General features: G+C 43.7%; 1 protein-coding gene across 1 annotated transcript in view; it reads right to left on the reverse strand.

Annotated features, from left to right (window-relative positions):
- Positions 1-11,560, reverse strand: part of LOC103207657 (glyoxylate/hydroxypyruvate reductase B-like) — a 40,795-nt gene extending 29,235 nt beyond the window's left edge. Inside the window, exons 1-4 of the mRNA XM_007953305.1 lie at positions 11,179-11,560; positions 9,907-10,078; positions 6,971-7,149; positions 4,350-4,446 (exon numbers count right to left, since the gene is read on the reverse strand). Of these exons, the coding sequence (XP_007951496.1) occupies positions 4,350-4,446; positions 6,971-7,149; positions 9,907-10,078; positions 11,179-11,560 (830 nt within the window). The remainder of the gene's footprint in view (positions 1-4,349; positions 4,447-6,970; positions 7,150-9,906; positions 10,079-11,178) is intronic.
- Between the last annotated feature and the right edge of the window lie 1,575 nt (positions 11,561-13,135).

A 13,135-nucleotide genomic window follows, 5' to 3' on the forward strand; every position in this document is an offset into this window, starting at 1 on the left:
CTGTGCAATCCTTCTGCCTAGTCCGCCATCTTGCCCCGCCTCCTGTTTTGTTTTGTTTTGTTTCTTAATAGTACAGTTCAAGAGCTCTGGTGATGCAGTGGTTAAAGCATTTGGCTGCTAACCAAAAGGTTGACAGTTGAAACCCACCAACACTTTGTGGGAGAAAGATGAGGAATTCTGCTTCTGTAAAGTTTACAGCCTTGGAAACCCTATGGGGAAGTTCTATTCTATCATATAGGGTCATTGTGAGTTGGAGTTGACTCAGTGGCAATGGGTTTGGTTTTGGTTTATAGTATATACTGAATGCCATACCTGTCCTTCCCATGGGAGAGAGGTGGCTTTGCTATATAACAGTACACAATGTAAACCACTCTCAGTAAAACTTATGAGCTGTGACAGGGGACTGACTTTGTCTCCAGTTCACTTGGAACCCAGAAATAACCGAGTCATAGCCAGTTGTAATGCCTGTCTATAATAATATCTGGTATATGAGCCAGGCAGATACCTCTGTCATTCTTATTGATCTGTTCTGTAATGAAACTGAAAGCCATGACCACACTATGGTATGGTGTAATACTGGCGTTGTCAGTCATACAATAATACTGATACTGATGATTGAATGTATTGGGAGATGGTGTTAAAGCCTCTCAAGGATATAATACCAATGGAAAATGACAAACTGAAGAACTGGATTTAGCAATCAGCTAATTTCTGGGCTAAATAGTTCTATATACTTTTATTATAAGACACAGAAAGCAGTGGATCAAGGTGGAAATGAGTAATCAAATTAGTACAAAAATATGAAAATCCATATAATGGCCTTATAGGACATATTAATTGTTCTTTTAAATCTTCCTAACCCCACATTGAGTCCTCCAAATGTTAGCAATATTCATACTGATATTGTTGCTGTATCTTTTATACAAATGCTATCTATACTAAATGTACATGCCCGTACATACGATCACTTTGCTAGAAGAAACCCTAAGCCAAAGGCCAGAGGGTAGGCCTGTACAGTGAATGGTGAACTCAGTGGGTTTGGACGCTTAAACTCTGAACACTCCAGAGGAAAGACTGGTCCTTGACTGGCTCCTAAGGGGTAATCTCTGAGCCCTTGGGAGAGTGATTATATGCTTAAATCTTTGATCCATGCCAGACAGTTTAAGCTAACAATTTGATTTATGATGGATGTCTGGTTTTGTTTCCTTGGGGCCCCGGGCCATGCTGTATCAGGTTGACTTCTGCCCAAGGCTGGAGACTTTGTAGCTAAGATCAGTCACATTGGTGCTCTGTGCCTACATGACTGACTGACCCCCAGTAAAAACCTGGAAACAAAGGCACAGAGGTGCAGCCCTGCTGGCAACACTTTACACAAGTCACACACTGTTGCTGGGAGAAGTAAGTGTTATGCTGATGACTCCACTGGGAGATGACAAGCAGAAGCTTGTTTCTGGTTTCTCCTGGGCTTGAACTTACACATCTTGTGCCATTTCTGATTTTAAATCATACCCTTTCACTGTAATAAACTGTAACTGTGAGCGTAACTACTTTTCTGAGTTCTGTGACCCTTCTAGAGAATCACCAGAACTGAGAGTGCTCTTGGAGACCCCCAGCACCACTGGTAAATGAATTTTTTCCTTTTGCTATAATCTTACAGTAAATCTTTTTGTAAAACAAAGATTACTTATGTAGTATGACTAAAAAATCCCTGTGGTGAAATGAGTTCCTTTATGTGGCCTTTTGCCTTGGTCCTTCAGATAAACAACCTGAGAGATCTGTCCCCTAAGCCTTAAGGAGTTACTTGTGCCCTAGTTTTCTACCTCAGTGGGTTTATTACTTTTGTCCAGGTGGACTGACATTTTCCAAGTAAGCTGTAAACAATATGTAGTTTGATACCTGTTGTCTGTCCTGTGATTGGTATGTACCTTACACAGATTGGTCAATATACTATGCAAATGAAGTATCTGTGGCCTTCCAAGAGATAGGAATGCCATGCCTTGAAATTGATGAGGAAATTGTCTATCTGTGCAGCCAACCCCACAGAAGTTTTTGAGACAAGGCAGGAAGCAGATAGAAGCAGAAGGAAGAAAGCAGCAGAGACAGGAGGCAAGGGGTCTCCTAAAAGAGCTATAACACGTCAAGGGCTGTAACACTGAAGATGCAACATCCCCAGAAAGGACCCTGCAGCAGTCAGTGATGGCGACAAGAAGTCCCAAGGCTGAGAGGCCTATGTGGAATGGGCCAAGAGGAGGCTGGTCCTGAGGGAGCTGAGAGGAAGCCTGCATGGCAAAGAAAGGGCCCTGCTTGCTTGCGTGACCAATAGCAGCTGAGCAAGCTGTCCTGCACTGAAAAAGGCAGGGACGTGCTCTCCTCTTCAGGGAACCCCTCTGACTTTGCCTACACACTTCCTGATTCAGATCCTGAGGTATAGCCTATTAATCCTGATCCCAAGTTGTACTCTGCTGCTCCCTTAATAAATCACTTAACTGTAAGTATGGTCTGTGAGTTCTGTGTGGCCATTGCAACAGATTACTGAACCCAGAAGAGAAATACAGAGCGCTGTGAGAGGGATGACTGGTGTCAGAATTGGAGAGCGGAGCTATGTCTAACCTCTGCCTCATAGGAATTGCTTTGGGCTGATGGTGATTCTCATTATCACACACACACACACCCAAACTTAGAAAGGTTCTGATGCTACTATGACTTGAATTTGCAACTCCAAATTTCCTAGTTTTTAAATTATTTTTTTCACAGTAGAGCATGCCTGTGGTAAGCAGCAATAAAATTTCTCTCCAAGACAGTAAAGATGAAAACTCAAAAATATTTGATAAGGATAAGATAGAGATTAGAAATCAATATGATTATTTAAACATTAAATTATTCATAAAATAAATGTTAAATCTCTTGGCTACAAAAGTGATTTCACATGCAGCACTGAGTGTGCACAACTAATTCAACTAAACTAAACTTTGGGATATGTGTCCTGTGACTTGATGATGGATCTAATAAACAGCTTACTTTAGCAGAACAGGGCAACAGGGATGACAAATAACTTCTAGGTTTTAGAGTAAGTTGATGGCTAGCTGTCTAAAATGATCATAATTTCTAATTTATATTGAAATTAGTTTTTGTTCTAAATCAGTGGTTCTCAAGCTTTTGGCCTCAGAACCTCTTTACACTCTCCAAGACTGAGGACTCCAGAGAACTCTTGTTATGTGGGTTATATCTAGTGGCATTTACTGTATTAGAAATTCAAACATAATAACATGGAGGCACACAGGACATTAGCCATCAGAGTGATGACATCATCATGTCATTAGCCTCTGGAAAACTTCCCACCCACTCATGAGAAAACATGAGTGGAAAGGTGAATAACATCTCAGAATATTATAAAAACAGCTTTGTCTTGCAGAACCCCAGAACCTCCACTCTAGATCAATCAGTGGTTTTCTTAGAAGTCTCTATAAGTTCGATGGTGAGTCTTGATAAACTTGGATTTTAAATTTGGTTTTAATGTACAATATTCAGCCGATAGTAATTTGCTAACTAGACAGAAATCAAAGTTAGGAGCTAGTTTAATGAATGACAGAAAAAAGACTCCAGTCTTAACAGGCTGGATCATTGACCCAAAACATACCAACAGATGACATTAAATAGAAATCAATGGAAAAGTCCACATATAAATTTTAAAAATCGACTGAGGGAATAACAATTTCTAGATGACTAAAAACTTGATGAGTTAGGGTGTGATGTGACTGCTAGAAAACATACTGCTAATGTAGCCTTTGTTATCTTGTCCTACAAAGGTCCAGCCACAACACAAGAACTGTGTTCGGTTCTCAGGAGCATGTTTTCAGAGGACCTCGACAACTAAAAGCACTAGGAAGAAGACAATAACAATGGCAATTTGTCCAGAACTCATCACTTAGGCAACAATTGAAGGGCATGAGGGTAGCTACCCTCACAAAATAAAACCAAGATGAAGCACACTGTTTTTAAATATATGAAGATCTGTAAGAGAGAATGACCACACTTATGCTTGGATGTACCAGAGGCAAGCCAGGATCAATGGTAAAGAGGAGGACTATTTTGGCTCAATGTAAGAAGGAGTAGTCTATGGGGGGAGGTATTTACAAGGGGGTGAAGTAAGGCTAGGTGCAGTCTGTGGGAGGTGTGCCTCCTACCCTGAGGGGGATGCACCACTAGAGCATTCCTCGGGCCCTTCCAACTCCAGGATTCTCTAGTTCCATGACTCATGAAGGCTGCAAAAGCCAAATGAAGCCATTACCTGAGGACTTTGCCTCTACCTATTTCAAGAAGGATTTGTAGATTTTGTTTTATTTAGTCACCTTGGCAGGGGCTCGGGGTATGTCACATCCAATGCAGCTGCTTTAATCATCCCAGTCTGAAGAGCTTCCAGCAGGGCATCATGATCAACTAATAGACCTGAATCAAGAGAAATAGTTCCTCTGTAGTCACCATGTTTAGACAAGACACAGAAGAGAAGTATTGGCCACATCACCTACTCATTCAAGTCCATCATAGTTTTTTCCAATAACATGTCTGAGGGTGTTATTGCATGTGAACATCATACTGCCTGGATTATTATTCCAAACCAGTAATAAGAGCCCATCAGGTGTCAGGGAGGGTGTCCTTCACATATATTACACTTCACTGAGGGCTCAAATAAACCAATAAGGTCAGTATTCATTTTCTGGACGAGGCAACTGACGCCCATAGGTTACTCAACTTACCCAAGATGACACAGCTTCTAAAGCACGGATTCCAGATTCAAACCCAGGTTTGTCTGATCCAAAGTGTCAGCTCATCTGCTTTTACCACACCACCTCCCAAAAATTGTCATAGATTTTGAGTTTCGAAGACGGAGTTCCCAAATAGTAGTTGCTCTTTAGTCAATCATGACTCATGACGACCCATGTGTGTCAGAGTAGAACTGTGCTCCATAGGATTTTCAGTGGCTGAGTTGGTGGACGTAGATCTCCAAGCCTGTCTCTCAAGGCACATCTGTGTTGACTCGAATCACCACGGTTAGGAGCTGAGTGCATCAACCATTTGCCCAGGGACTCCTAGTAGGTTTAGACACATATTTGAAAACTAAACAGCCACAAATGTGATTCATAAACTATTATTATTTCAAATACAAACTATTGCACATGTTTGAACAGCAGGAGTCAAGAAGGAACCCATGTGAGGATCCCACTATGGTCTCCAAGCAGCTGCCTCCCTGGCCATCCACAGGCATTCATTCCTCCCTGCCAAGGGAATGGAGGCCCCCTCTCCTCCCTTTGCTGGGGTGCTTTTGTTCAGAATTTTTGATATGCTTACCCTGCCCTTACCCTGACACTATTGAGTTGTTGTTAGGTGCCATCAAGTCAGTTCCAACTCATAGCAACACTATATACAACAGAGCAAAACACTGTCCAGCCCTGTGCTACCTCTGAACCATTGCCATGCTTGAGCCCATTGTTGCAGCCACTATGTCAACCCATCTCGTTGAGGGCCTTCCCCCTTTTTTGCTGATTCTCTACTTTACCTAGTATGACATCCTCCTCCAGGGCCTGGTCCCTTCTGATGACATGATCAAAATACCAGAGACAAAGTCTGGCCATCCTCACTTCTAAGGAGCATTCCAGCTGTACTTCCTCCAAGACAGATTTGTTCATTTTTCCAGCAGTCCATGGTACATTCAATATTCTTCACCAACACCACAATCAAATGCATCAATTCTTCTTTGGTCTTCCTTATTCATTGTCCAGCTCTCACATGCATATGAGGTTATTGAAAGTACCATGGCTTATAGTTCAGGCACACCTCAGTCTTCAAAGTGACATCTTTGCTCTTTAATACTTCAAAGAGGTCTTTTGCAGCAAGGAGCCCAATGCAATCTGTCAGTTGATTTCCTGACTGCTGCTTCCATTGGCATTGATTATGGATCCAAGTAAAAGAAAATCCTTGACAACTTCCATCAGTTTTCCATTTATCATGATGTTGCTTATTGTAATTCCATAATGCACCAATCCCTTTCCATTATCTGAAGGGTCTAAATTTCCAGAGAACTTTGAAATATAGTAACTCAATCCTGTGAGGTTTTATGGTAACCTTGCTGTCCTGTTTACAGATGAGAGAGCTCAAGGAAAGTAGAGTACAGTGGGGTTAGTGATAGTGCCAGGTTTAACTCCAATGACCTTGACCCCCAGACCCTCAGAAGCCTTTGATGCTTGTACATGTTTCACTCACCTGTGTCAAGAGAACCTTTAGCAAATGCCTAGTCAACTCACCCTTACATTTAGCTCTAGGCCAGCCCCAACTACCTCCTGTATTTAAACATATAAAGCACTATGTAAATGCCAAACTATCAGAGTAGTACTCTTCAGTTTTGGGAATTGATGGCTCAGAAAATTCATCCCATGCATTTTGTTTAATTACCCCCAGAGGATCAAACTGTGACATCCCCACCCCAAATAAATGCCTGACCTTGGGTTGTACATCCCCACATTGAAGCACTCTTGTCTTTTTTTTTTTTTTTTTTTTACTAATTTGAGGTTCAAAACTGTGAAGACAAAAATCAGGAACAAAGTTCCTTTTAGTTCACCCATCCACAGTCAAGGAGCTCTGGTAGTGTAGTGCCTAAGGCATTTTGACTGCTAACCAGAAGGCTGGTGGTTCAAATCCACCAACCACTCCTCAGAAGGAAGTCTGGACAATCTACTTCCATAGTGATACCGCCTCAGAAACCCAAGGCAGGGTTGCTATGAGTCAGATCCGACTCAACGGCAGTGCATTTGTTGCACCCCATAATCTGGGTGGGTCTGCTAAACCAAAAACACTATTCCAGAAAAATGTGGCAGGAAGTGTCACAAATACAGCTAGGGAACCCTCCTGTGTGATTTCCTGAGCAGACAGAGCAGCACCCTATTGTGCCTAACACTAACAAGTGGGGTGTGGCTACCTCTGCCGATATTGATGAGAATCCCAGTGGGTTTCATCAGTCTCAGCTCCCTCTTGCCAATCATGTTCCGGGTCTGGGGCGTCAGACTAGTTGCCAACATCACAAAGTCGGACCTCTGCAGCAAGTCGTCCAGCTGCTCACAGTAAGTGGCTCCAATGGCCTTCTCCTCCACCAAGTTCCTACAACAGCATAGGGAGACTAGTCACCTTCTCTAGGCAGAAATTTGCCCGAGGGCCCCCGAGGAGGGCAAGCCCACCTAGGAAGGAATCTCGGAGAGAGAGCCTCCCCTCAGCACTGCCATGCAGCCCCTGAGCACCTAGGCTCTGCCCAGAGTCCAGGCATCAGGACCTTCCAGCCACTCAGAAACCCCAACTGACCCTTGGAAAGTTCCGAAGCATTTGCCCCCAGAAGCCACAGGCAGCGGCTGTTCCAGACCTGAGCTCCTTGGGCCCCTGGAGCCCAGTGAGCCCAGAGTCCAGTCACACATCACACATGCTTCCAATTGTGCCTGAGGCTGGGCAAAAACAACCAAGATTCTTTCAATACCAAACAGGGAAGAGCCTGGGAGTGATGTATGGTGAGCAAGAAGCAAAGGGTCTGATGCAGTCCAGATTTTGGGTTTTGTTTTGGTTTTGACTGGTTTGGGGCCCAATTTTAACTCCTACTCTGGCCATCCCAGACAGCTGATTACTCACAGAAATTCACAGCATTCCTGGGTAACCACCACTGACTTACAAACGTGGAATAACAAAACTGCACACATGTTCTTCTATCACATGTGTCTATGGGCAGGGGTGGCACAGAGGAACAGGCATGCCCGAGACGGCACAGATACTCTGCGAAAGAGCCCCAGGCACCTGTACCTGCATAGCACAGAATGTATTTTCTTAATATTGAAAAACTGTATTTCAGTATAATTGATAATATATGAGACACAGTACATGATGTAGTTCATTTCATGCATCTAAAGATATCCTGAGCAGGGCTCTGTCTCAGGGCTCTAGTGCTGCTGTAACAGAAAGACCACAAGCAGGCGGCTTTGACAAACAGAAGTTTATGGTCTCGGCATTTAGGAGGCTACAAGATTAAATTCAGGTTGCTAGGTATAGGGGAAGGCTCTCTTTCTCTTTATGTTCTGGGGGAGGTGCCTGGGTCTTTACAGCTTCTTTTCCCCAGTTTCTTGAGCATCTTCAAGTGGTGTGGCATCCATCCTCCCTGATTTCTGCTTGTGTCCTCTGTGCCTGACCTGATCTTTTTATGTCACAAAACATGATTGGCTTAGACGAACCCTACCCTGCACTAAAGGAGCTCTGGTGCCATAGTGCCTAAAGTATGTGACTGCTAACCAGAAGGTTGGGAGTTCAAACCCACTACAGACTCTGTAGAAGGAAGATGGGGCAATCTATTTCCAATACTGCCTCATTAACATAACAAAGAAACCCCACATCCAAATGACATTATAGCCACAAGTATATGAATTAGGATTTAGAACACATATTTTTTGGGGACACAATTCAATCCATACCCAGGTCCATAAACATCATAAGACCAATAAAGGTCCATGACCCAACAAAGATGAAAAACCCCCGGGGAAACAGAGACAGAGGCCAGATTATATAAAGCCTTGAAGCTGTTGGTAAGGAATTTGGTTTTGTTCTATATGCAGTGGGAAGCCATTAGAGGGTTTTAAGCAATGGCTACTTTGTCGAGGATGGATTGGATGGTTCAAGAGTGAATGTGAGAACAGCCCTAGGGGGATATTGCTGTAGGACAGATATGAAATGATGGGCTAAGGTAGAATCCGAGAAGTTCAAGGGAAACAAGCAGGTTCAAGGCGTACTTTGGGGAAAGAATCACCAGGACTTGATATTGGATAGAGGAGTTGGGTCATGAAAGGAGGGAGAAATCAGGAATGATCTCTGAGATTTTAGATTAACTGAGAGGGTGGTGGTGCGATTCACCAAGAAGATGATAACTTAGTTGAGAGGGCTAACCAAGTATGGGTGCAAAGGTTAAGAGTGCAACTTTGAACATGAAAATTTAAGTTGTCGGTAAGAGCAATTGGATATGTGTGTGGAAAGCCCAGAGAAAAGGTTTGGGGTGTAAGTGAAAGGCCAGCTGGGGACATAAATCTCAGAGCCATCATGAAATGATGCACATTCCTTTGGGTGGTGAGACAATCTCCCCTGAAACTACAACTTGCACCGAGTGGGGAGGCTTTTTCTGTCACTTAGTATGAGCAAATGTGGCCAAATAAGGGCATGCTGGTGGGCTTCCGGATGGGCAGTTCTTGCTGTCTGGTTTGGGAAGCTGTGTAAGTTTCATAAACTTTGGAAAAAAGACGTAAGTACATATTCTCATTGCCATCAAGTTAATTCTGACTCATAGCAACCATCCAGGGCGGAGTAGAACTGAGTCATAGGGTTTCCAAGGCTGTAATCCTTATGGAAGCAGAGTGCCACATTTTTATCCCACAGAGAGGCTACTGGGTTCAAACTGTCAGCCTTTCATTTAGCAGCGGAGCACTTAACCAGTGCACCACCAGGACTCCTTTATGAGTATAGATAATGCAGTATTAAAGGAACCAATCAAGTTGTTCAGTAGGTGTGGAAGACAGCATCTTCTATGGTAAAAATAATAAATTATAAATTATTATGGTAAAATAATAAATTATTTCAGAAATAAAGAACACACACTACGTAGGTGCGTTAAAATTCCCTTTTCTTCTGGTGAAATGTTTTCACTGACTAGGAGTTACAACCACATTTCTAATTAATCATCAAAATACCAGTCGCTCTGTCAATCATCAATTCTACCTCTTAGAAGAGATGAGAGACTTATGAGGTATTGAGGAACATCATATCTAAACAATAGTTAAGGTCGTACTTATACAAGGGCTGCTCAGTTAATTCAAAAGTCCATTTTCTGAATTTTACCTGCGGGTCCTATTGTGATACAGAATCTTCATTTCAAAGGCTTTGGCCCTCTGAGCGACCTTGTAGCCGATGGTACCCATGCCGATGATTCCCAGGGTAGCCCCTGTCACTTCTTGCCCCATCCAATTAACCGAAAAATTCTCTGCATCTGGTGAATGTACCAGCTGGTGACCTACAAGGTGTACAAGGCCCAGAGTGAGCAATGGGAACGACACACTTAGCTCCTCACAGTTCTCATTTGGCCTTTGGCAGAGTGGCCAGCTGTGGCATGCCTGCTGTGGACCACATGCACTCATGCGTTCCTGTACGGCAAGAAACAAATTCGTTTCTACAAGACACGGATAATGGGAACAAATGGTAGTTTTCTCTAATGAGGTCAGAGCCTCATGGTACAATGCTTTAAAACAGCAACTTCTTTCACTTTCAGAAAGGCTTTCTGGTTGATATGAGTTGTTGGTGTGTGTGTGTGTGTGTGTGTGTCTGTCTGTCTGTTAACCAGTAGCCAGAAATAGAGTAGACCTGGTCTAGCTGCTTCTTTTCTCAAACACTTCACATCAAGTCTCCACCTGGGGAGGACGGGAGAAGTTTTGAGTTGGTACATCATCTTTCCCAGCCAATCCCAGAGATGTCTCAGTGTAAACAGATGGGATTCTACCTATCACTTATAGCTCTTGACCCCAGGGTAGCAAGCCTGACCTGCTAATGAGTGAGCTCCAAGGACATTCCCATACTGGTTCTGAAATCCCTTCACACAAACATACATACATCTTTCTATCTGGTATGCAGGTGAGTGAAATTTGGGAGGGGGTGGGAAGCAACTGCTGGCAACCAGAAAACTGTGTAATATATTTGCTTGAGGTTGTCAGGCTTGGGCACTACTGCAGGCTGCAAGCTACCAACAGAGGCCCCAATTCTCAAGTGAGAAAAGTCATAGACACTCTATGGAGACGTTGTTGCTGTTGTTGTATGCCATCGAATGGGCCCCGACTCATAGCGACCCCTCCTTGGGCTTCCGAGGCAGTATCACTATGGAAGTAGGATTGCCCAACCTTCCTTCCGAGGAGTGGCTGGTGGGTTTGAACCGCCAGCCTTCTGGTTAGCAGTCAAGTGCCTTAGGCACTATGCTACCAGAGCTCCTATGGAGACATTAGGACAACCCGAAAAATGTGTGTTTTGAAGATATTCATTACATACTTTTATATTATCTTAACACATATCTTGGTAAATACTCATCAGTGCATTTCTTTGGTAAACAAACAGCTTTAATTTTACCTTCCACCAGCCTCCGGGCAGAAGCCAGCAACAAGGCCACTCCCATGTCTGCGGTGGGGCTGGAGACTGCCTGTGGCGTGTTGGCCACCTTCACACCATAGCGAGCAATGAGCTTCAGGTCCAGGTGATCCAGGCCCACTCCTCCACTGGCGATAAGCTTCAAGGCAGGCAGGCTCTGCAGGAGCTCCTCGTCAATAACTGGATGTCCTGCCCACACGTAGACAGCTAGGATATTTTTACTGAGGCGTGTTTTATTTTTCACAAAGTCCTGCATGGTAATAAGATTGAAGTGTTTCTGCAGCTCTCCAACATGGTCCTCACATATGCTTTTTGGTCCTTCAAACGAAGAAACCAAAACTCCAGGTAGCTCTTGATCTCCCATGACCTACGGAAACAGGGAATGTGAAGTCTGCAAAGAAAAAAGGCTGGAAGACTGGAAGAGGGCTTTGAACCGGTTCATTCTGGTCCCTCGTCCCCTGAGAATTTGCATCTCCACTTGAGAGGCTCAGTCAGGATCCGCAGTTGAACAAGATCCCCAGGTGATTCTTAGGTACACACAGACACATTTCAATGTATGAATAACACTCGCCAGGGATCTCGTTCAAAGCTAGATTCTGATGCAGTCTATCTGGAGTGGAAAGGCAAATTCTCAGCAGAGGGTTGAACCAGAATGAACTGGTTTGAGGCCCTGCTTGAAGAGAACAGCCCCTAAACTCTTCTGCTACTTATCAGATTGCCTAAGTTAAAAGGCTGGACTTAATTTTCCTCCTGGATAAATTCCTATAAAAACCAGAACTCTGTCTCTAGTCCCTTTCCATCAAGCTCACTTAGCTCCGTCTGTGTTTCTATACTTTCACTGCCTGCCCAGGGACTCCTCCTCCGGTATTCAGGCCTTAGTAATCTCCCCTGAACCAAGGGATGAATTGTTTGACTTGCTTTTAAAAAACAGAATATGGCAGAAGGGCTGTGAAATCAATCTGCGATTCGGCCATTAAGACACTGCCTTGTCTAGGGTGCTCCCTTCTCACATCACTGGCTCTGAGGACACCCAGCTGTGAGGCAGCCCTGTGCAGCGGCCCATGACTAAGATGGTAAGTGGGTCTGACCCCAGTGGACCTCGAGGGGATTGGAGCCTTGGCTGACACCTTGGTTGAGTTTCCTGAGACCCTGAGCCTGAGTGAGGCAGCTAAGCTGCCCCCAGATTCTTGGCCCACAGAAACTGAGGTAATAAACATCTGTTGTTTCCAGCCACTACGTGTTAAACCCATTGCTGTTGAGTCGGATCTGGCTCATAGCGACTCCTCCTTGGTCTCCGAAGTGATATCTCTGCAGAAGTAGATTACCCAATCTTCCTTCTAAGGAGTGGCTGGTGGGTTTGAACCACCAGCCTTCTGGTTAGCAGCCAAATGCCTCGGGCACTATGCCACCAGAGCTCCTACTAGGCGTTAAGGTTTGTGGTATGTGTGGTAGCAGACAGTGTGTATGCTATGTTATTCGCTGACCACACTGTGGAACTAAAAAATATTTGCTGTTGTTTGTCAAATGAGTTAAATAAAGTTTTAAGTTCCTTGTTCCTAATTAAAAATGAGATACTTTTCAACATTTTATATGCTTCCTCTAAAAAATAAAACTTGCTGCTTTCCAGGTGTTGAGGCTAATGGATTCATTTTATCTTTGGGGATAGCAAAGCTAAAAAAATGTGTTTAATTGTTCAAAGGTCAGAGCATAATTAGGTGAAAAATCTTGGGTTTACTTTAGGACTTTGAGTAAAAGATTAAAATAGTGTTATTTGAGATGCAAATAGTTTTCATAGGGAGGAGTCTCGATTCACGACCTCTTTTAAACATTAAAATCAGTTAAAAAGCCATCATCATCATGACCATCATCCATTACTGTTCGTGGTGCATATGGAGAAGAGCAATGATTCTCCCACGATTCATGGCTGCTCGAAAGCTAA

This window comes from Orycteropus afer, unplaced genomic scaffold, assembly GCF_000298275.1.
Source record: "Orycteropus afer afer isolate SDZICR_OR568_19922 unplaced genomic scaffold, OryAfe1.0 scaffold00385, whole genome shotgun sequence".
NCBI lineage: Eukaryota > Metazoa > Chordata > Mammalia > Tubulidentata > Orycteropodidae > Orycteropus > Orycteropus afer.